The sequence below is a fragment of the Tachyglossus aculeatus genome, chromosome 26 (assembly GCF_015852505.1).
Source record: "Tachyglossus aculeatus isolate mTacAcu1 chromosome 26, mTacAcu1.pri, whole genome shotgun sequence".
Taxonomy (NCBI): domain Eukaryota; kingdom Metazoa; phylum Chordata; class Mammalia; order Monotremata; family Tachyglossidae; genus Tachyglossus; species Tachyglossus aculeatus.
Window position 1 is genome coordinate 636,054 of NC_052091.1, and position 20,468 is coordinate 656,521.

At 51.7% G+C, this 20,468-nt stretch overlaps 2 protein-coding genes across 2 annotated transcripts; one reads left to right on the plus strand and one right to left on the minus strand.

Moving 5' to 3' along the window:
* Nucleotides 1-6,530: 6,530 nt before the first annotated feature.
* Nucleotides 6,531-11,790, minus strand: TRAPPC6A (trafficking protein particle complex 6A). Its single transcript, XM_038767414.1, has 6 exons — nt 11,710-11,790; nt 9,205-9,272; nt 8,720-8,837; nt 8,524-8,607; nt 8,274-8,367; nt 6,531-6,994 (listed from the first exon to the last, which is right to left on the minus strand). The coding sequence occupies exons 1-6, from the start codon at nt 11,788-11,790 to the stop codon at nt 6,963-6,965; spliced, it is 477 nt and encodes a 158-aa protein (XP_038623342.1). The 3' UTR covers nt 6,531-6,962.
* A 140-nt stretch (nt 11,791-11,930) lies between these two features.
* On the plus strand, nt 11,931-17,888 carry BLOC1S3 (biogenesis of lysosomal organelles complex 1 subunit 3). The gene is made up of 2 exons (XM_038767199.1): nt 11,931-11,960; nt 16,233-17,888. Exon 2 carries the CDS (start codon nt 16,237-16,239, stop codon nt 16,804-16,806), a length of 570 nt encoding a protein of 189 aa, XP_038623127.1. The 5' UTR covers nt 11,931-11,960; nt 16,233-16,236; the 3' UTR covers nt 16,807-17,888.
* The last annotated feature ends 2,580 nt before the right edge of the window (nt 17,889-20,468 follow it).

Genomic DNA, 20,468 nt, shown 5'->3' on the forward strand with positions numbered 1-20,468 from the left:
CTCTGGGGCTGGGCTGGACATTCAAGCATCATTAGCGCAGATACAGATACACGCATATCGGAGACATTTTGACACATACACACGTGTACCTACATATATCTAATCAATTTCGTCAAACAACAGTATTGATTAAGCATTGATAGTGCGCTGAGCTAAGCTCTCGGGAAAGTCCAAAAGAGTTAACGTGGCTCGGTGGAAAGAGCCCGGGCTTTGGAGTCAGAGGTCATGGGTTCAAATCCCGGCTCCGCCAACTGTCAGCTGTGTGACTTTGGGCAAGTCACTTTACTTCTCTGTGCCTCAGTTACCTCATCTGTCAAATGGGGATTAAAACTGTGAGCCCCCCCGTGGGACAACCTGATCACCTTGTAACCTCTCCAGCGCTTAGAACAGTACTTTGCATGTAGTAAGCGCTTAAGGAAATACCATCATTATTATTTGTTAGAAGTCACCACCCCCGTTCTCGAGGAACTTCCAGTCCAGCAGGGGAGACAGACACTTACTTAATCGCAGAGTAATGTGAGTACATAAAATAGGCAGTGCCTGGGACTGGGAGTCTGCAGACAGACCAGAGTGCTAATCCCTACCCTATCACCGGCCGGCTGATTGACCCTGGACAGGTCACTTAACCTCGTAGGCCTCAGTTTCTTCATCTGTAAAATGGGGATAATGATCCTTACCTCTCCCTGCCTCCTAGGGATGTTGTGAGGACAAAATGAGATAATTGATGTGAAAGCGCGTTGAGAAAATAAATGCGCTACATAAGCATTAGGTACAGAAGTGCTCTGGGGGGGTCATGGTCACGTAGGTGTCCAGGGTGGCGTGGAGGGGCCAAGGTGCCGTTATGCTGGGGAATTATGTGCGGATTGAGAGGCTACTGGAGGAGGTGTGAGCTCAGAGGGCTTTGAAGATGGGGAGAGCTGTGACCCATCGGATATGAACAGGGAGGGAGTTCCACGCAGGGCAGAGATTGTGAGCAAGGAGTCGGCAGCAGGAGAGATGAGAATGAGGCACAGTGATGAGGTTGGCTTGAGGTAGATACCCACAGAGAAGCAGCGAGGCCTAGTGGAGAGAGCACGGAGTTTGGAAGTCAGAAGGACCTAGGATCTAATCCCAGCTCTGTCACTAATCTGCTGGGTGACCTTGGGCAAGTCACTTCACTTCTGTGGGCCTCAGCTACCTCATCTGTAAAATGGAAATAAAACTGTGAGCCCCACACGGGACACGGACTGCGTCCAACCTGATTAGCTTGTATCTACCCCAGCATTTAGTACCACGTCTGGCACGTAGTAAAGCACTTAACAGGTACCATTAAAAAATACACATATAACCAAGCACACAAACAGACATGCACGGATATCCCTAGATACATATACACACATACAAATCCATACACAAGTCCACACACTCCCTGTCATACCTGCATCGACATGCACTATAAACACAACACAGATAACATTGATGAACGTGCTGACAGACTCCTCCCCACATAAATAGCGATCAACCAAGTGTATTTGTTGAGCCTCTGACTGTAACGCACCTCACTAAGCACCGGGGTGAGTATGAAAGAAATAAGACCCCTGCTCACTGCCTTCCAGAAGCTTACAATCTAACCAAGGGAGCCAGAAAGACAAGAATTATAAACAAATCAAATGGGCGGGAGGAAGAACAAGCGTATAACAGGAAGCCCTATAACCAGGTCAGGATGAAATTCTTGTCTTATGCCGTCAAGTCATCTCCGACCCACGGTTGACGCCATGGATGCATCTCCCACAGAATGCCCCACCTCCACCTGCAATTGTTCCAGTAGCATATCCTGAGAGTTTTCTTGGTAAACATACCAAAGTGATTTACCATTTACTTCTTCCACCCGGTAAACTTAAGTCTCCTCCTTTGACTCTCTCCCATGCCGCTGCTGCCCAGCTTAGGTGAGTTTTGGCTTGTAACTTGTAGCAGATGGCCTACCACTCGCTAGCCACTGCCCAAGCTAGGAATGGAATGGATATGCCTCTGCTTGACTCTCCCTCCCACAGTCGAGACTGGTAGAGTACTGGAAACTCTGAGAGGTACAGGATGAAATAGCTGAATAAATAATTTAATTGCAATAATAATAACTGTGGTATCTGTTAGGTGTTTACTCCGTACCAAGCACTGATCTAAGCACTGGGGCGGGTACAGTATACATGAAGATCAGATACAGTCCCTCTCCCACTTGGGGAACACAGTTTAACTAGGAGGGACAACAGGTAGTGAATCCCCGTTTTACAGATGAAGAAATTGAGGCACAGAGAAGTGAAGTGACTAGCCCAAGATGAGAAGCCGTGTGGCCCAGTGGATAGAGCACAGGCCTGAGAGTCAGAAGGACCTGGGTTCTAACCGCAGCCCTGCCACTCGTCTGCCGTGTGACCTTGGGCAAATCATTTCACTTCTCTGTGCCTCAGTTTCCTCATCAGTAAAATGGGGATCAAGACTGCGAGCCCCACGTGAGACAAGGTTTGGGTCCAACCTGATGATCTGCGATCTACCCCAGCGCTTATGTAAATGCTTAACAAATACCATAGTTATTATTATTATTATTTTCTACAGTATTTGTACCATAATTACCAAATACCGCAATTCTTTGTTATTATTTTTTCTACAGTATTTGTTAAGCACTTACCATATGCCAGGGAACTGAGGGAACTGAGGTCCAGAGAAGTTATATATGTATATATGTTTGTGCATATTTATTACTCTATTTATTTATTTATTTTACTTGTACATATTTATTCTATTTATTTTGTTAGTATGTTTGGTTTTGTTCTCTGTCTCCCCCTTTTAGACTGTGAGCCCACTGTTGGGTAGGGACTGTCTCTATGTGTTGCCAATTTGTACTTCCCAAGCGCTTAGTACAGTGCTCTGCACATAGTAAGCGCTCAATAAATACGATTGATGATGATGATGATGGAGCCGGAGCCACAGCTGGGACTTCTAAGACCATCAGGCTGAGCCAAGAGGAGCCTCAAATTCTGCCGCTCCTCTCGTGTTCATCGATGGCTTTGCCTTTTATATTTCCCTTGGTGTTTCCTTATGTGCTTATCCGTCGCCAACCCTTATTCTTAGTCAAATGTATGTATTGAGCGCTCACAGTGTGCAGAAAACTGTACTAAGCACTTGGGAGAGTACAATAGAACAACATAACAGGTTCATTCCCTGCCCACAACGAGCTGACAGTCTAGATCGTGAGCCTCTTGGAGAATGGATCTCGGTCAATCTCTCATTCTGGTGCTTCATCCTGGTGACTGGAAGCCCCTTGAGGACAGGGGCTGTGTCTCCGAACTCCGTTGTAGTTTTCCAGGTGCGTAATACGGTGCCCTGCACGCTTTGAGCAATCAATCAGTGGTATTTATTGAGCACGTACTTTGTGCGGAGCACTGTCTTCATCATCATCATCAATCGTATTTATTGAGCACTTACTGTGTGCAGAGCACTGTACTAAGCGCTTGGGAAGTACAAATTGGCAACATATAGAGACAGTCCCTACCCAACAGTGGGCTCACAGTCTAAAAGACAGTCTTAAGACAGTCTCACTGTCTTAAGCACTTGGGAGAGTACAGTGGAATTAGCAAGCACATTCCCTGCCCATAACGAGCTTACAGTTTAGAGGAAGAGGCAGACATTAAAATGAATAAATAATTTATAAGGCGTAACTTTCAAAAGATGCACCTAAGAGCTGTGGGATTGGGGGTAGGGTGAATACCAAATGTCCAAAAGTCACAGATCCAAGGGCACAGCCAATAGCATTCAATAAATACCACTGATCAGCTCATTAATACTGTCTGCCACTTGTCTGCTGTGTGATATTGGACGAGTCATTTCACTTCTCTGTGCCTCAGTCACCTTATCTGTAAAATTCATTCATTCAATCGTATTTATTGAGTGCTTACTGTGTGCAGAGCACTGTACTAAGCGCTTGGGAAGTACAAGTTGGCAACATATAGTGACGGTCCCTACCCAACAACGGGCTCACAGTCTAGAAGGGGGAGACAGACAACAAAACAAAACATGTGGACAGGTGTCATCAGAATAAATAGAGATAAAGCTAGATGCACATCACTAACAAAATAAATAGAATAGTAAATATGTACAAGTAAAATAAATAGAGTAATAAATCTATACAAACATATATACAGGTGCTGTGGGGAGGGGAAGGAGGTAGGGCAGGGGAGATGGGGAGGAGGAGAGGAAAAAGGGGGCTCAAAATCAATCAATCAATCAATTGCATTGTATTTATTGAGCGCTTACTGTGTGCAGAGCACTGTACTAAGCGCTTGGGAAGTACAAGTTGTCAACATATAGAGACGGTCCCTACCCAACAGTAGGCTCACAGTCTAGAATGGGGATTAAGACTGTAAGCCCAATGTGGGACATGGACTGTGTCCAACCTGGTTATCTTTAATCTACCCCAGCACTTAGAAAAGTGACTAGAACGTAGTAAGCACCTAACAAAGACCACCAGAAAAAAATTCAGGGAAAGTTTCATGAGGGAAATGGTAACTAAGATTTTGAAGATAGGGAGAGGGGAGGTTGGGTGAATTTTTCAAGGGGTGCACTAGGCTGGGGGTGGGGGGCATTGTGAGCCAGGGGAAGGAGGTGGGGAGAGACAGAGCAAATCCAAGATTGCAAGAATACAAGCTGAGGAGTGGCTGGAAGACCACCAGGATGTAAGAGGGAGGGCGCTTGAAACCGATGGTTACGAATTTCCACGTCCTGCAGAAGAGGGGCAGCCACTGGTTGGTTTTGGGGAGTGGGTACCAGCGGGGAGGCTGATCAATCAATCAATCGTATTTATTGAGCGCTTACTGTGTGCAGAGCACTGAACTAAGCGGTTGGGAAGTACAAGTTGGCAACATATAGAGACAGTCCCTACCCAACAGTGGGCTCACATAGTCTCCCAGTGATATGATGAGGGCTCGGACCAGGGTGGACAGGAAACGGTGGACCCAGGAAATGTCGTGGAGGGAAAGCTGGCAGGATTGAGCAGTTGATAATAATAATAATAATAATAATAATAATAATAATAATAATGGAATTTGTTGAGCCCTTACTATGTGTAAAGCACTGTTCTAAGCACTGGGGGGGATACAAGGTGATCAGGTTGTCCCACGTGGGGCTCACAGTCTTCATCCCCATTTTACAGATGAGGTAACTGAGGCTCAGAGAAGTTAAGTGACTTGCCCAAGGTCACACAGCAGCCCTGTGGTGGAACTGGGATTCAAACCCATGACCTCTGACTCCAAAGCCCGTGCTCTTTCCACTGAGCCATGCTGCTTCTGTTGATCTAATGTGAGAGTTGAAAGATGGCGAGAAGTTGAGCATGATATCACGGTCATGGGACCTGGGGATGGGGAAGATGGGTGTGGTGTCGCCAGAGACGGAAGAGTTCAGAGCAGGCAGTTTAGGGGCAAAAGAGGAGAAGTTCAGCCTGGACATGCTAAGTTTGAGCCAGAAGGACCTGGGTTCCAATTCTGGCTCTGCCCCATGTCTGCTCCACCCCATGTCTGCTGTGTGACCTTGGGCAAATCACTTAACTTCTCTGGGCCTCAGTTACCTCATCTGTAAAATGGGGATTAAGAGTGTGAGCCCCATGTGGGACAGGGACTAAGGCCAAACTGATTAACTTGTATCTACCCCAACGCTTAGAACAGTGATTGGCACATTGCGAGAGCTTAACAAGAAGCAGCGTGGCTCAGTGGAAAGAGCCCGGGCTTGGGAGTCAGAGGTCATGGGTTCAAATCCCGGCTCCGCCGCTTGTCAGCTGTGTGACTTTGGGCAAGTCACTAAACTTCTCTGTGCCTCAGTTACCTCATCTGTAAAATGGGGATTAAGATTGTGAGCCCCACATGGGACAACCTTATCACCTTGTATCCTCCCCAGCACTTAGAACAGTGCTTTGCGCATAGTAAGTGCTTAACAAATACCAAAATTATTATTATTAGTGTAGTAGTATTTTAGACTGTGAACCCACTGTTGGGTAGGGACTGTCTCTATATGTTGCCAATTTGTACTTCCCAAGCGCTTAGTACAGTGCTCTGCACACAGTAAGCGCTCAATAAATACGATTGATGATGATGATAGTATTACAGGAAGAAATGGGAGACTGCATTTTAAAGATGAGGTGAGGCACAGGGAAGTGAAGTGACTTGCCCAAGGTCACACGGCAGACAAGCGGTGCAGCTGGGATTAGATCCCAGGTCCTTCTGCTTTAACCACAAAACCATGCTGCTTCTCTAATTGAGGTGGAGAAGGAAGAGTTGAGGGCCGGAACTTTAGCTCTGAGGAAAGACCTCCCCCCCTGCAGAAACTCAAGGGCGGGGGAGGCGGGAGCCAGCTGGGAAATCCGGGGTGATGAAAAGAGGCCCATGTGGGGGTGGCGGGAACCAGTTAAGTGACCCAGGGAAGTAGGAGGGGATGAGAACAAGGGGCAGCAGTCCAAGTGTGGTGGAGCCCGCGGGGACGCAGGAAACGGCAGGACGGTGGCAGCGGGTGACCCAACAACTAGCAGCACGAACTTTATTGAGACACCGGCTGGAGGGAGCCCGGGCTCCCCTGTGACCCCTCACCCTGCACCGAGACCCCGCGCGGATCCCCGTGGTCCCCACGAACTCCTGAGGTAGACGGAGCCGCGCGGTGCAGACGCTGGCGGTTGCTGGCCGAGCAGTCTCAGGCTCATGTGTCCCAGCACGCAACGTGCTCCGTGGCCATGGGCTGATTGCAGCATTGCATTCCGGGGGCTGCGGTCTCCACCAGCCACCCTGGTCCCCGGATGGAGGGAAAGGAAAATCTTCCCGGCAGGGCTTCCGGCCTCCTCACGGCCTCAGCAGCTGCCCCGGGGATGGGGCCGGGAGGAGAAGAGAGGGGAAGGGACAGATGGATGGACGAGACGAGGGGCGGAGGGCGGTTGGGGAAGGGCCGGCCTCAGCAGCTCACCGTCTCTGGACCACCACCTGGAATTTACCTGCAGCGACAGAGAAAGTGTCAATCGTGGGGCCCTGCAGGACCCGTTCGGCCTGGAGGGGATGAGGCCTACTTCGAAGGGAAGCTCCTTTCCGGCAGGGAACGTGTCACTTCTTTGGGCTTGAATTTCCCAAGTGCTCAGAAATCTAGTGCACCCGGGGAGTGCTCAGTATAGGTCTAAAATATCATTAATAATCTTTCATTATTTAACATTAATTAAATGTGTGTTTAATATGCTTAATGGCATTTGTTAAGAGCTTACTGTGTTGTGCCAGGCACCGTACTAAGCGCTGGGTTAGATACAAGGTTGCCGGGTTGGTCACTGCCCCCGTCCGACGCGGGGCTCACAGTCTCAATCCCCATTTTACAGATGAGGAAAATGGGGCACAGAGAAGTGAAGTGCCTTTCCCAGGGTCACACAGCAGACCAGAGGTGGAGCTGGGATTAGAACCCAGGTCCCTCTGACTCCGAGGCCCGTGCTCTATCCATTAGACCACGCTGCTTCCCTCAATATATACTACCATTCCTATTCCACCTGGCCTCACTGGGGACAAGCCCCGGGTCTTCAGGAAATCAGGCCAATCTTAAAAGACGTGAGGCTGCGGGAGGTAAGTGCTTTCAGAAACCTTGAGCACTCCACCTGCTCACGTTCCTGGGAGGGGTCGGGGGAGAAGGATTTGTTTAACACAGACCTCGGCTCCACCCACCCCATGGCCTAGTGGCGAGAGCCCGGCCTTGGAAGTCAGAGGACATGGGTTCTAATGCCGCCTCCACCACTTGTCTGCTATGTGACCTTGGGCAAGTCACTTCACTGTGCCCGAGTTACGTCATCTGTAAAATAAGGTCAGGGAACGTGACCAACCTGATTACCTTGTATCTACTCTAGTGCTTCGATCGGTGCTTGGGGCATAGTAAGCACTTAAGCACGAGAAGCAGCACGGCTCAGAGGAAAGAGCCCGGCCTTTGGAGTCAGAGGTCAGGGCTTCAAATCCCGGCTCCGCCAATTGCCAGCTGTGTGACTTTGGGCAAGTCACTTAACTTCTCTGTGCTTCAGTTACCTCATCTGTCAAATGGGGATTAAAACTGTGAGCCCCACCTTGGGACAACCGGATCACCTCGTAACCTCTCCAGCGCTTAGAACAGTGCTTTGCACATAGTCAGCGCTCAGTAAATGTTATAAAAAAAAACCCTTAAATACCATACTTATTTATTATTGGGGGCTGTGCCCTCCCCATCCAGGTCCCGTCCCGGGTCCCTGCCCCCCCAAGATGGGCACTCACAAGCGGGCAGCAGGGCCACGTCAGCGGTCACCACGCTCTCGATGCCCAGCGTGCTCAGGGCCCCACGAACCAGACCACACGTGAAGGCGAGGAACTGTGGGGAGGGTGGCAGGTGAGCATCTGGCCCGGGAGGGGAGGCCGAGCGACAAGAGGAAGACGTGGGGGGACCACGGAGGGGCAAGGTGGTCAGACCCAGAGCACCCCCTCCACACGCACCCCCCGCCGTGGCGTGTGGGTGCTGCGGCCGCACCTTGGGGGCCTCCTCCAGATACTGGTGACCGTTGGCCATCTGGGTCAGCAGGGCGAAGCGGTTGTCCTGCAGGACGTAGGTCCCCTGCGGAGGGAGGGGGGAAGGATGGAGAGCCTGGCCCTCGGTCGCCAACGCGGGCGGGCCGAAAGGACCGGGGACCCCGCCCAGGCCGAGCCCGGGGCCCCGCGGCCCTCACCTGATGGTTGGTGCGCAGATTGTCGATCTGTTTCCGGAAGACGGCTCCCCACAGCTCCTTGCACAGAAACTTCAGCACGTCCAGCTCCTCTCGGAACAGCGCGGCCTCCCTGGGCAGCCTGGGGACACAGGCTCTGAGCTCCCGCTCCCTTCCCAACTTGTTGCCAACTTGTACTTCCCAAGCACTTAGTACAGTGCTCTGCACACGGTAAGCGCTCAGTAAATACGATTGATTGATTCCCCACCCGACAGCCAGGTCCCCCGGCCCCCATCCCCGCCGCCCAAGGTCTTGGGCATCCCAAGGCGCGATGGAGGGGATGGGATTGTGTGCAGGGCGGGGAAGGAGTAGGTAGGTGGTGGGGAGGAGGTGCAGAGGCACGGATTCTGCTACACCCGGGTCCGTCCCTGGCACCTGGCATTGGTCAGACGCAGGACCCCCACGCCAGCCTGGTCACGGCCCGGCGTGGCAAGGGCGGAAAAGCTCACCTCTCGGCGAGGCTCTGGCCCACACGGAAGCCCATGCCCTCAAGGGTGGTCAGCGCTGGTCGCTGCTCCTAAGGGGCAGGGAGAGGACAGAGAAGGGCTCAACAGGGTCAGGTCACCCCCACGATGGCTCCCCTCACCCCGATATCAATCGTATTTTTTTAAATGGTATTTGTTAAGCACTTGCTATGTTCCAGGCACTGTACTAAGTGCTGGCGTAGGCACAAACTTATCAGGTTGGACACAGTCCCTGTCACTCAGTCATTCATTCAGTTCAATCCTATTTAATGAGCGCTTACTGTGTGCAGAGTGCTGTACTAGGCGCTTGGGAGAGTACAATATAACAACAGACACATTCCCTGCCCGCAATGAGCTTGCAGTCTAGAAGACGAGTTTATAGTCTCGAAGGGCTCACATGGGGCTCACAGTCTGAATCTCCATTTTACAGATGAGGTAACTGAGGCACAGAGAAATGAAGTGACTTGCCCCAGGCCTTACAGCCAAGTGGCAGGTGTCCGGGATTAGAACCCGGGTCCTTCTGCCTCCCAGGCCCAAGCTCTATCCACTAAGCCATGCTGTTTATTAGACGCTTACAGAGTGTGTAGCACATACTTAGGCTCTTGGGAGCGTACAACAGAATTAGCAGACCTGTTCCCTGCCCATAACGGGTTTATGGTATACGCGCTTATATGAGGACTGTGAGCCCACTTTTGGGTGGGGACCGTCTCTATATGTTGCCAACTTGTACTTCCCAAGCGCTTAGTACAGTGCTCTGCACACAGTAAGCGCTCAATAAATGCAATTGAATGAGTGAATGCTGTCCCTCCCCAGCGCTTAGTGGAAAGAGCCCGGGCTTGGGAGTCAGAGGCCGTGGGTTCTAATCCCGCCTCCGCCACTTGTTTGCTGTGTGACCTCAGGTGCGTCACTTCACTTCTCTGGGCCTCAATGACCTCATCTGTAAAATGGGGAAAGAACGTGAGCCCCACGTGGGCCAACCTGACTACCCCTCTTCAAGACTCTTCAATAATAATAATAATAATAATAATAATAATAATAATAATAATGGCATTTATTAAGTGCTTACTATGTGCAAAGCACTGTTCTAAGCACTGGGGAGGTTACAAGGTGATCAGGTTGTCCCACAAGGGGGCTCACAGTCTGAATCCCCATTACAGATGAGGTAACTGAGGCACAGAGAAGTGAAGTGACTTTCCCAAAGTCACACAGCTGACAATTGGTGGAGCTACAACTGTAGCTCCACAGTAGCTTCAAGACTACCCCACTTCTAGACTGTAAACCCACTGTTGGGTAGGGACTGTCTCTATATGTTGCCAACCTGTACTTCCCAAGCGCTCAATAAATACAATTGAATGAATACTCCGTATCCACCCCAGCGCTTGGAACGGTGCTTAGCACATAGTACGTGCTTAACAAACACCCAAATTATTCAGCGCTTAGAACAGTGATGGCACCTAGTAAGCCCTTAACAAATACCATCGTTATTATTCATTCATTCATTCGATCGTATTTATTGAGCACTTACTGTGTGCAGACCACTGTACTAAGCGCTTGGGAAGTACAAGTTGACAACACATAGAGACGGTCCCTACCCAACAGAGGGCTCACAGTCTAGAAGGGGGAGACAGACAACAGAACAATACATATTAACAACATGAAATAAATAGAATAGTAAATATGTACAGGTAAAACAAATAGGGTAATAAATCTGTACAAACATATATACAGGTGCTGTGGGGAGGGGAAGGAGTTACGGTGGGGGGATGGGGAGGAGGGGGCTCAATTAATAATAATAATGGCATTAATAAATGCCCAGAGAATCAATCAATCAATCAATCAATCGTATTTATTGAGCACTTACTGTGTGCAGAGCACTGTACTAAGCGCTTGGGAAGTACAAGCTGGTAACATATAGAGACAGTCCCTACCCAACCGTGGGCTCACAGTCTAGAAGGGGGAGACAGAGAACAAAACCAAACATACTAACAAAATAAAATAAATAGAATAGATAGGTACAAGTAAAATAAATAAATAGAGTAATAAATATGTACAAACATATATAAAGGTGCTGTGGGGAAGGGAAGGAGGTAAGATGGGGGGGGATGGAGAGGGGGGCGAGGGGGAGAGGGAGGAAGGGGCTCAGTCTGGGAAGGCCTCCAGAGAAGTGAAGTCATCATCATCAAAAGTATTTATTGAGCGCTTACTGTGTGCAGAGCACTGTACTAAGCGCTTGGGAAGTCCAAGTTGGCAACATCTAGAGACAGTCCGTACCCAACAGTGGGCTCACAGTCTAAAAGGGGGAGACAGAGAACAAAACCAAACATACTAAGTGACTCGCCCAAAGTCACCCAGCTGACAGCTGGCGGAGCCGGGATTCGCACCCATGACCTCTGACCCCAAAGCCCGGGCTCTGTCCGCTGCTTCTCTACTGATTGATGAATTACTGATTAATTGGGGTCCCCGGCAGTCCCGGCCCGGTTTCGGCCTCACCCCCTGCGGGTCCCGGTCCCGCCGGGCGGCCCGGGTCACCAGCTCGGTGTGGAGCAGCTGAAACAAGGTCTCCTCGGCCATGCTGGGGGGGGGGGGGGGGGGGATGGGCTGGCCGCTCCCCGGGCTACCGGTCCCCGGGCTACCGGTCCTGCTCACGTGACCCCCCCGCCGCTCACGTGATCCCTCCGCTCCGGGCGGAGGCTCCTTCCTGGACCGGAGCAAGAGGCGCCGACTCGGACCTCCCGGATCCGGTAACGTCTCTCCCTCTAAATCAATCAATCCATCGTATTTATTGAGCGCTTACTGTGGGCAGAGCACTGGACTGAGCGCTTGGGAAGTCCAAGATGGCAACATATAGTCAATCAATCAATCGTATTTATTGAGCGCTTACTGTGGGCACAGCACTGGACTAAGCGCTTGGGAAGTACAAGATGGCAACATATAGTCAATCAATCAATCAATCGTATTTATTGAGCGCTTACTGTGGGCAGTGCACTGGACTAGGCGCTTGGGAAGTACAAGATGGCAACATAGAGAGACAGTCAATCAATCAGTCGTATTTATTGAGCGCTTACTGTGGGCAGAGCACTGGACTAAGCGCTTGGGAAGTACAAGATGGCAACATAGAGAGTCAATCAATCAATTGTATTTATTGAGCACTTACTGTGGGCAGAGCACTGGACTAAGCGCTTGGGAAGTACAAGATGGCAACATAGAGAGACAGTCAATCAATCATATTTCTTGAGCGCTTACTGTGTGCAGAGCACTGGACTAAGCGCTTGGGAAGTACAAGATGGCAACATAGAGAGACAGGCCCTACCCAACAGTGGGCTCACAGTCTAGAAGGGGGAGACAGAGAACAAAATCAATCAATCAATCAGTTGTATTTATTCAGCGCTTACTGTGGGCAGAGCACTGGACTAAGCGCTTGGGAAGTACAAGATGGCAACATAGAGAGACAGTCCGTCAATCAATCAATCGTATTTATTGAGCGCTTACCGTGGGCAGAGCACCGGACCAAGCGCTTGGGAAGTACAAGATGGCAACAGAGAGAGACAGTCAATCAATCAATCAATCGTATTTATTGAGCTCTTACTGTGGGCAGAGCACTGGACTAAGCGCTTGGGAAGTACAAGATGGCAACATAGAGAGGCAGTCAGTCAATCAATTGATCGTATTTATTGAGCGCTTACTGTGGGCAGAGCACTGGACTAAGCGCTTGGGAAGTACAAGATGGCAACATAGAGAGACAGGCCTTACCCAACAGCGGGCTCACAGTCTAGAAGGGGGAGACAGAGAACAAAATCAATCAATCAATCAATCAGTCGTACTTATTCAGCGCTTACTGTGGGCAGAGCACTGGACTAAGCGCTTGGGAAGTACAAGATGGCAACATAGAGAGACAATCAATCAATCAATCAGTCGTATTTATTGAGCATTCACTGTGGGCAGAGCACTGGACTAAGCGCTTGGGAAGTCCAAGTTGGCAACATAGACAGTCAATCAGTCAATCAATCAATCATATTTATTGAGCGCTTACTGTGGGCAGAGCACTGGACTAAGCGCTTGGGAAGTACAAGATGGCAACATAGAGAGACAGGCCCTACCCAACAGCGGGCTCACAGTCTAGAAGGGGGAGACAGAGAACAAAATCAATCAATCAATCAATCAGTCGTATTTATTCAGCGCTTACTGTGGGCAGAGCACCGGACTAAGCGCTTGGGAAGTACAAGATGGCAACATAGAGAGACAATCAATTAATCAATCAGTCGTATTTATTGAGCGCTTACTGTGGGCAGAGCACTGGACTAAGCGCTTGGGAAGTACAAGATGGCAATATATAGAGACGGTCCCTACCCAACAGCGGGCTCACAGTCTAGAATAATAATAATAATAATGATGGCATTTATTAAGGGGGAGACAGAGAACAAAATCAATCAATCAATCATATTTATTGAGCGCTTACTGTGTGCAGAGCACTGGACTAAGCGCTTGGGAAGTACAAGATGGCAACATAGAGAGACGGTCCCTACCCAACAGTGGGCTCACAGTCTAGAATAATAATAATAATAATAATTATGATGGCATTTATTAAGGGGGAAACAGAGAACAAAATCAATATCAATCAATCATATTTATTGAGCGCTTACTGTGTGCAGAGCACTGGACTAAGCGCTTGGGAAGTACAAGATGGCAACATAGAAAGACGGTCCCTACCCAACAGCGGGCTCACAGTCTAGAATAATAATAATAATAATAATCATGATGGCATTTATTAAGGGGGAGACAGAGAACAAAATCAATCAATCAATCGTATTTATTGAGCGCTTACTGTGTGCAGAGCACTGGACTAAGCGCTTGGGAAGTACAGGATGGCAACATATAGAGACGGTCCCTACCCAACAGTGGGCTCACAGTCTAGAAGGGGGAGACAGAGAACAAAACCAAACATACTAACAAAATAAAATAAATAGATTAGATATGTACAAGTAAAATAAATAAATAGAGTAATAAATATGTATATACATATATACAGGTGCTGTGGGGAAGTGAAGTAGGTAAGAGAAGCCATCCGGCCTGGCGCTTCCGCCTCCCCCCTCAACCCCCCGTTGGACCACCCCTGCCTCATTCCTTCAATCAATCAATCAATCAATTGTATTTATTGAGTGCTTACTGTGTGCAGAGCACTGTACTAAGCGCTTGGAAAGTACAAGTTGGCAACATATAGAGACAGTCCCTGCCCAACAGTGGGCTCACAATCATCCCATCCTATTTAATGAGCGCCTACCGTGTGCTCAGGGAGGACAAATCGGCCACATAGTCATTCCTCCAATCGTAGTTGTTGAGCGCTTACTTAAAAGCAGCGTGGCTCAGTGGAAAGAGCCCGGGCTTGGGAGTCGGCGGTCTTAGGTTCGAATCCCTGCTCCACCACTTGTCAATCAATCCATCGTATTGAGCGCTTACTGTGTGCAGAGCACTGTACCAAGCGCTTGGGAAGTACAAGTTGGCAACATATAGAGACGGTCCCTACCCAACAGTGGGCTCACAGTCTAGAAGGGATAATAATAATGATGGCATTTATTAAGCACTTCCTATGTGCAAAGCACTGTTCTAAGTGCTGGTGAGGTTACAAGGTGATCAGGTTGTCCCCCGTGGGGCTCACAGTCAATCCCCATTTTACAGATGAGGTGACTGAGGCACAGAGAAGCTAATTGACTTGCCCAAGGTCACACAGCTGACAATTAGTGGAGCCTGGATTCGAACCCATGACCTCCAACTCCAAAGCCCGGGCTCATTCCACTAAGCCTGTGACCTTGGGCAAGGCACTTAACTTCTCTGGGCCTCACTTCCCTCATCTGTAAAATGGGGATTATTCATTCAATCGTATTTATTGAGGGCTTACTGTGTGCAGAGTACTGTACCAAGCGCTTGGGAAGTACAGGTTGGCAACATTTAGAGACGATCCCTACCCAACAGCAGGCTCACAGTCTAGAAGAGAAGGTCATGGGTTCGAATCTCTGCTCTGCCACTTGTCTGCCGTGTGACCTTGGGCAAGCCACTTAACTTCTCTGGGCCTCAGTTTCCTCATCTGTAAAATGGGGATTAAGATGGTGAGCCCCACGTGGGACAGCCTGATTACTTTTTATCCCCCAAGCGCTTAGAACAGTGCTTTGCACGTAGTAAGCGCTTAACAAATACCATCATCATTATTATTATTATTATTACTGTGTGCAGAGCACTGGACTGAGCGCTTGGGAAGGACAAATCAGCAACATATTCATTCCTTCAATTGTATTTATTGAGAGCTTACTGTATGCAGAGCACTGGACTAAGCACTTAGGAAGCACAAATCGGCAACATATTCATTCCTTCAGTCGTATTTATTGAGCGCTTACTGTGTGCAGAGCACTGGACTAAGTGCTTGGGATTGACCGGCAACATATTCATTCTTTCAATTGTATTTATTGAGTGCTTGCTGTGTGCAGAGCACTGGACTAAGTGCTTGGGAGTGACAAATTGGGAACATATTCCTTCATTCATTCAGTCGTATTTATTGAGTGCTTACTGTGTGCAGAGCACTGAACTAAGCGCTTGGGAAGGACAAATCGGCAATATATTCATTCCTGCAGTAGTATTTATTGAGCGCTTACTGTGTGCAGAGCACTGGACTGAGCGCTTGGGAAGGACAAATAGGTAACATATTCATTCTTTCAATCGTATTTATTGAGTGCTTACTGTGCAGAGCACTGGACTAAGTGCTTGGGAAGGACAAGTCGGCAACATATTCATTCCTTCATTCATTCAATCGTATTTATTGACCGCTTACTGTGCGCAGAGCACTGGACTAAGTGCTTGGGAAGGACAAATTGTCAGCAGATAGAGACGGTCCCTACCCATCCACGGGCTCGCAGCCTTGCTCTCCCGCTCTAGCACCTGCCCCATCTCGCTTTCCCGCACGCCCCTCCTCCCCATGCCCTCTCCGGAGTGCCCCCCGTGACCTCCCGCCCGCTCCCATCCCGCAGCGCCATGGCCCGGGCCCGCCAGGACACGGTGGTGCCGGGCGAGGCAGAGGAGACCGACGATGAGGAGGAGGAGGAAGAGCTGTACCTGAGCTCCATGGGCACCGGGCCCCTGCCCCGGCCGGTCGGCCTGCAGGTCCCCGGGGAGGCAGAGGAGACAGATTCGGAGGGCGAGGGTGAGGCGGTCCGGCTGGCCCACTGCCACCTGCCACCCCTCATCGTGGTGCGCCAGGCCGAGGCCGTGGCCGAGGAAGAGGGCCCGGTGCCGGGCTTCGGGCCGCACGACGGCCGCCGCACGTCGCTGCTGCAGCAGAAGCTGCTGGAGAGCAACGCCCGGCTGGGCCACGACGTGCGGGCCGCGCTGAGCCGCCTCTACCGCACCGCCAGCCACGAGATCGGGGGGCTCAGCGCCCAGCTGGGCAGCGCCCAGGGGGCCATCCTCGGGGTGGCCCACAGCATCCGCCTGGCGCGCGGCGACCTTCGCGCCGTGGCCGAGCAGATCGACATCATCACCAGCTGCAGCCTCCTGCCGGACATCCGCCTGCCGCCCGCTCCCGCCACCCCGGCCCCTCCCTAACCTCCCCAAGGACCCCATCCTGCCAGGCCCGACCGAAGCCCGACCCCGCTCAAGTACTGACCGTGGGCTCGCGGCCACCCGCCCTCTCCTCTCCCCTTCAAGCTGGCCGTGTCCCCGGCAGACTGCAGTGGGTGGATTTGTTGGGGGATGCGGGTGGAGATGGGGTGGTGGGGAGGGTTTATGAGGGCATCCCCAGCCTGCTGAGTTCCAGTGGGGATCCAAGGGGGCTTCGGCTGGGTGGATCAACCAGGGAGCCCAGTCTGGGTCGACCCTCACAAGGCCCCATGACTGGACACCTGGGAAGGCAGTAAGGGGAAATCTCGGGCCTCCCCGTCTCCAGCGGCGCTGGCCAGGAGGATGTAGGGATTGTGTGTTGGAGGGTGGGGGGGGGCGGCTAATGCCCTGGCTGCTCGTTTCCTCAATATTCCATCACTTCCCAGCCAGTTCACCCTTGGAAACAAGGACCCCTTAGCCCTACTCTGCTCTTGTGAGGGTCAGGACCCTGGGCGAAGGGTGTAGGCGGGCCAGGCCCCGGTGACTGCAGCGGAACCAGGCTGATTCCCAGTCCCCGGAGTCCCCTGCCACAGCCCAGTGCCTTCGAGAGGGCCGTGCCCTGCTCTTTCTTGTGGAGGCCCTGGAGTCGTCTCGCAGGGATCTCCTCCATCTCTCCCCACCATACCAGCTTCCCCACTCCGGGATCCATGGAGCTCTGGACTCTGTCCCTGCCCTGGGGGTGCTGCCAGGCTGCGGGGAGGCGGTGACCTAAGCACACGGTTGTGGGTGAGTGGAGGGTAAGGTTGGGGAGGGCGGGCCTGAGGGTGCGGTGCCGTTGGGAAACGAGGCCAGTCTGTAAAGGCGTCCCGGAGGAGGTGCCCTTGGAGGACAGGCTGGATGTGGTGGTGTCCCCCGCCCTCTTCTCTCTCTTGAGCCTGCCAGTGCCCTCTAGGAGAGGACTCGGTTCCGTACATCATTGTTCAGGACCCTGAAATCGGTTAAGGAGACCGTGGACTAGACCCTAACCCGTGGAAGGCTTGCGTTAATAAGACGGAGCTGCGCTGCCAATAGGATGTTTGTGTTACTGAGCTCGGCCTGCTTCCTCTGTTTTCTGAACACTTGCGATGCTCCGAAGTTCTCACTCATGGCTCAGATTGACCTGCCCCAGATGGTGGCCAGATGGCAGCCGGCTGGGACCGCAAGGAAACTTTCCCCCCGATGCTCTGCAAAGCTCTGCCCTACCATTCAAATAATAGTATTTATTGAGAGTCAACTCAGTGCAGATTGATTACACTGGTAACCTCCAGTCTAGTAGTCCCCAGAGCCACTAGGAATGTCTAAGTACAGTAAGCACTTAAATACAATTTCTACCACTACTTCTGCTGCAGAGCAGTATATTAAATGCTTGGGAAAACCCCTGCTCTCAAAGACCTTATACTCTAGTCCGGGAGCCAGATGCTAAAATACAGTAGCCTCTCCGGTCTTGCAGTCTGTCTGCCTGGGATCACAGGTTTGTTGTTTTTTTATAATGGCATTTGTTAAGTGCTTACTATGTGTTGAGCACTGTATTAGGCGCTGTACAAGCTAATAGGTTGGACACGGTCCATGGCCCGCATGGGGCTCACGGTCTTAGTCCCCATTTTCCGGATGAGGGAACTGAGGCACAGAGAAGTGAAGTGACTTGCCCAGGGTCACACAGCAGACAGGCAGCGGAGTGGGGATTGGGACCCAGGTCCTCCTGACTCCCGGGCCCGGGTTAATAATGATGGCATTTATTAAGCGCTTACTATGTGCAAAGCACTGTTCTAAGCGCTGGGGAGGTTACAAGGTGATCAGGTTGTCCCACGGGGGGCTCACAGTCTTCATCCCCATTTTACAGAGGGGGTAACTGAGGCCCAGAGAAGTTAAGTGACTTGCCCAAAGTCACACAGCTGACAAGTGGCGGAGCCGGGATTTGAACCCATGACCTCTGACTCCAAAGCCCGGGCTCTTTCCACTGAGCCACGCTGCTTCTCTGCACTAAGCCACACTGTTTCTCTGGGTCATCATGAGCCTGCTCCAGGAGCTCACCCACTTCCTCCTTCCCCCTGCCCATCTCTTAGACCGCAGAGGCTGGAGATTGCTTATGCCTTCTGCGTTGGAACCCACGAGCCACCCAGACCCCCGTGCCCTTCACCTCTGAGAACCCCTCCCTCAAGTTCTTGCCGCTGTTGACTCAGAAACCCATCCCTCCCGTCTGCCCCCCTGCCAATATTGACCCTGTATTTCCCTCCTGCTTTTCCCACGGTCTTCCCCCACCGGCCGAACCGGATCACTGTGCTGTCTCTGTCCAGAGCCCGACTGTGGGACAGGACACCGGTGAAGTGATTGGTGTGCCCCTCGGCCCCTGAAAATAACCCTTTGAGCTGATTAGCTGTTGGCAGTGCCCTTCCCCGCCACAGGCCCCACAACTCAGCCAGCCCACTGGCGACAGGGAGGGGCAAGGGGCTGGGAAAGCCGGTACTGGGGTCCCTGGGGAGCAGGAAAGGCAGGCAGAGCCCTCTCCCGGCCCCTCTCCCGGGCTCATTCTTCTCCTGTCACAGCGTTTCCAGGAACGAGACAGATGGGACTCCAGGCGCTGCTAGGCAGGCAATGCTTGGGGATCGTGGGGGGTCATGGGGTGGAGGGTGTCAGGAGGGTGGACACACCCTCTGAGGGACCAGAGCTCTGGGCCCAGGGGCTGAAGGGATTTAAAGCGGGGGAGCCGGAAAGGACTGAATTAGTAGTCAGAGCTGGAGTTAAAGATTGGGGTGTGGGGACCTAAGCTTGGGTTTGGAGGTTAGGGGCTGGTGTGTGAACTTGGGGTTGGAGCGGGCCTGGAGTGATTCCCCCATTGGTTCCTGGCCATTGTTGCCCAGTCAAGGTCGGAGAGGAGGCAGGGGAAGGGGGTTGGCTCTCGGTGGACACCTCACATATCAGGCACCCCCGGGCAAGGGTGGGATATCCGGCCGGAAGCTGCCAGCGCCAAGGACGGTGAGATCCATTTCCGGCCCGTCTCTGGCTGTCTCTGGCTAGGTGAGGCTCGGGCTGGCCCGGGGGTGGGGGCGGCTCTCGGAGGATACGCACCCTTACTCCGAGTGCCTTCCCGAGCCACGAGCCCCTGGGTCCTTGTGGCCGCCGTGACGGTCCGGGGAGATAATAATAAAAATGATGATGGCATTTATTAAGCGCTTACTATGTGCAAAGCATTGTTCTAAGCGCCGGGGAGGTTACAAGGTGACCAGGTTGTCCCACGGGGGGTTCACAGTCTTAATCCCCATTTTACAGATGAGGGAACTGAGGCCCAGAGAAGTCAAGTGACTTGCCCAAAGTCACACAGCTGACAATTGGCGGAGCCGGCATTTGAACCCATGACCTCTGACTCCAAAGCCCGTGCTTTTTCCACTGAGCCATGCTGCTTCACGTCGGTGACAGCGGTAGCGATCCGAAGCCCCGAACCCTCCCACTGACATTCCCCACTGCGGGGATGCTGAGGTGGGGCTGGGGACGGATGGCCCACGGGGGCAGGGGCCAGGGGGCATATGCTCCAGGTAACTGGGATGATTTTGCCCCCGGCCTTCCCAGCCCTTGGGTCATTCCCGTGTCTCCTGACCTGGCCATGTGGGCCTGTGGCCCTGGCCTAGGGCTAT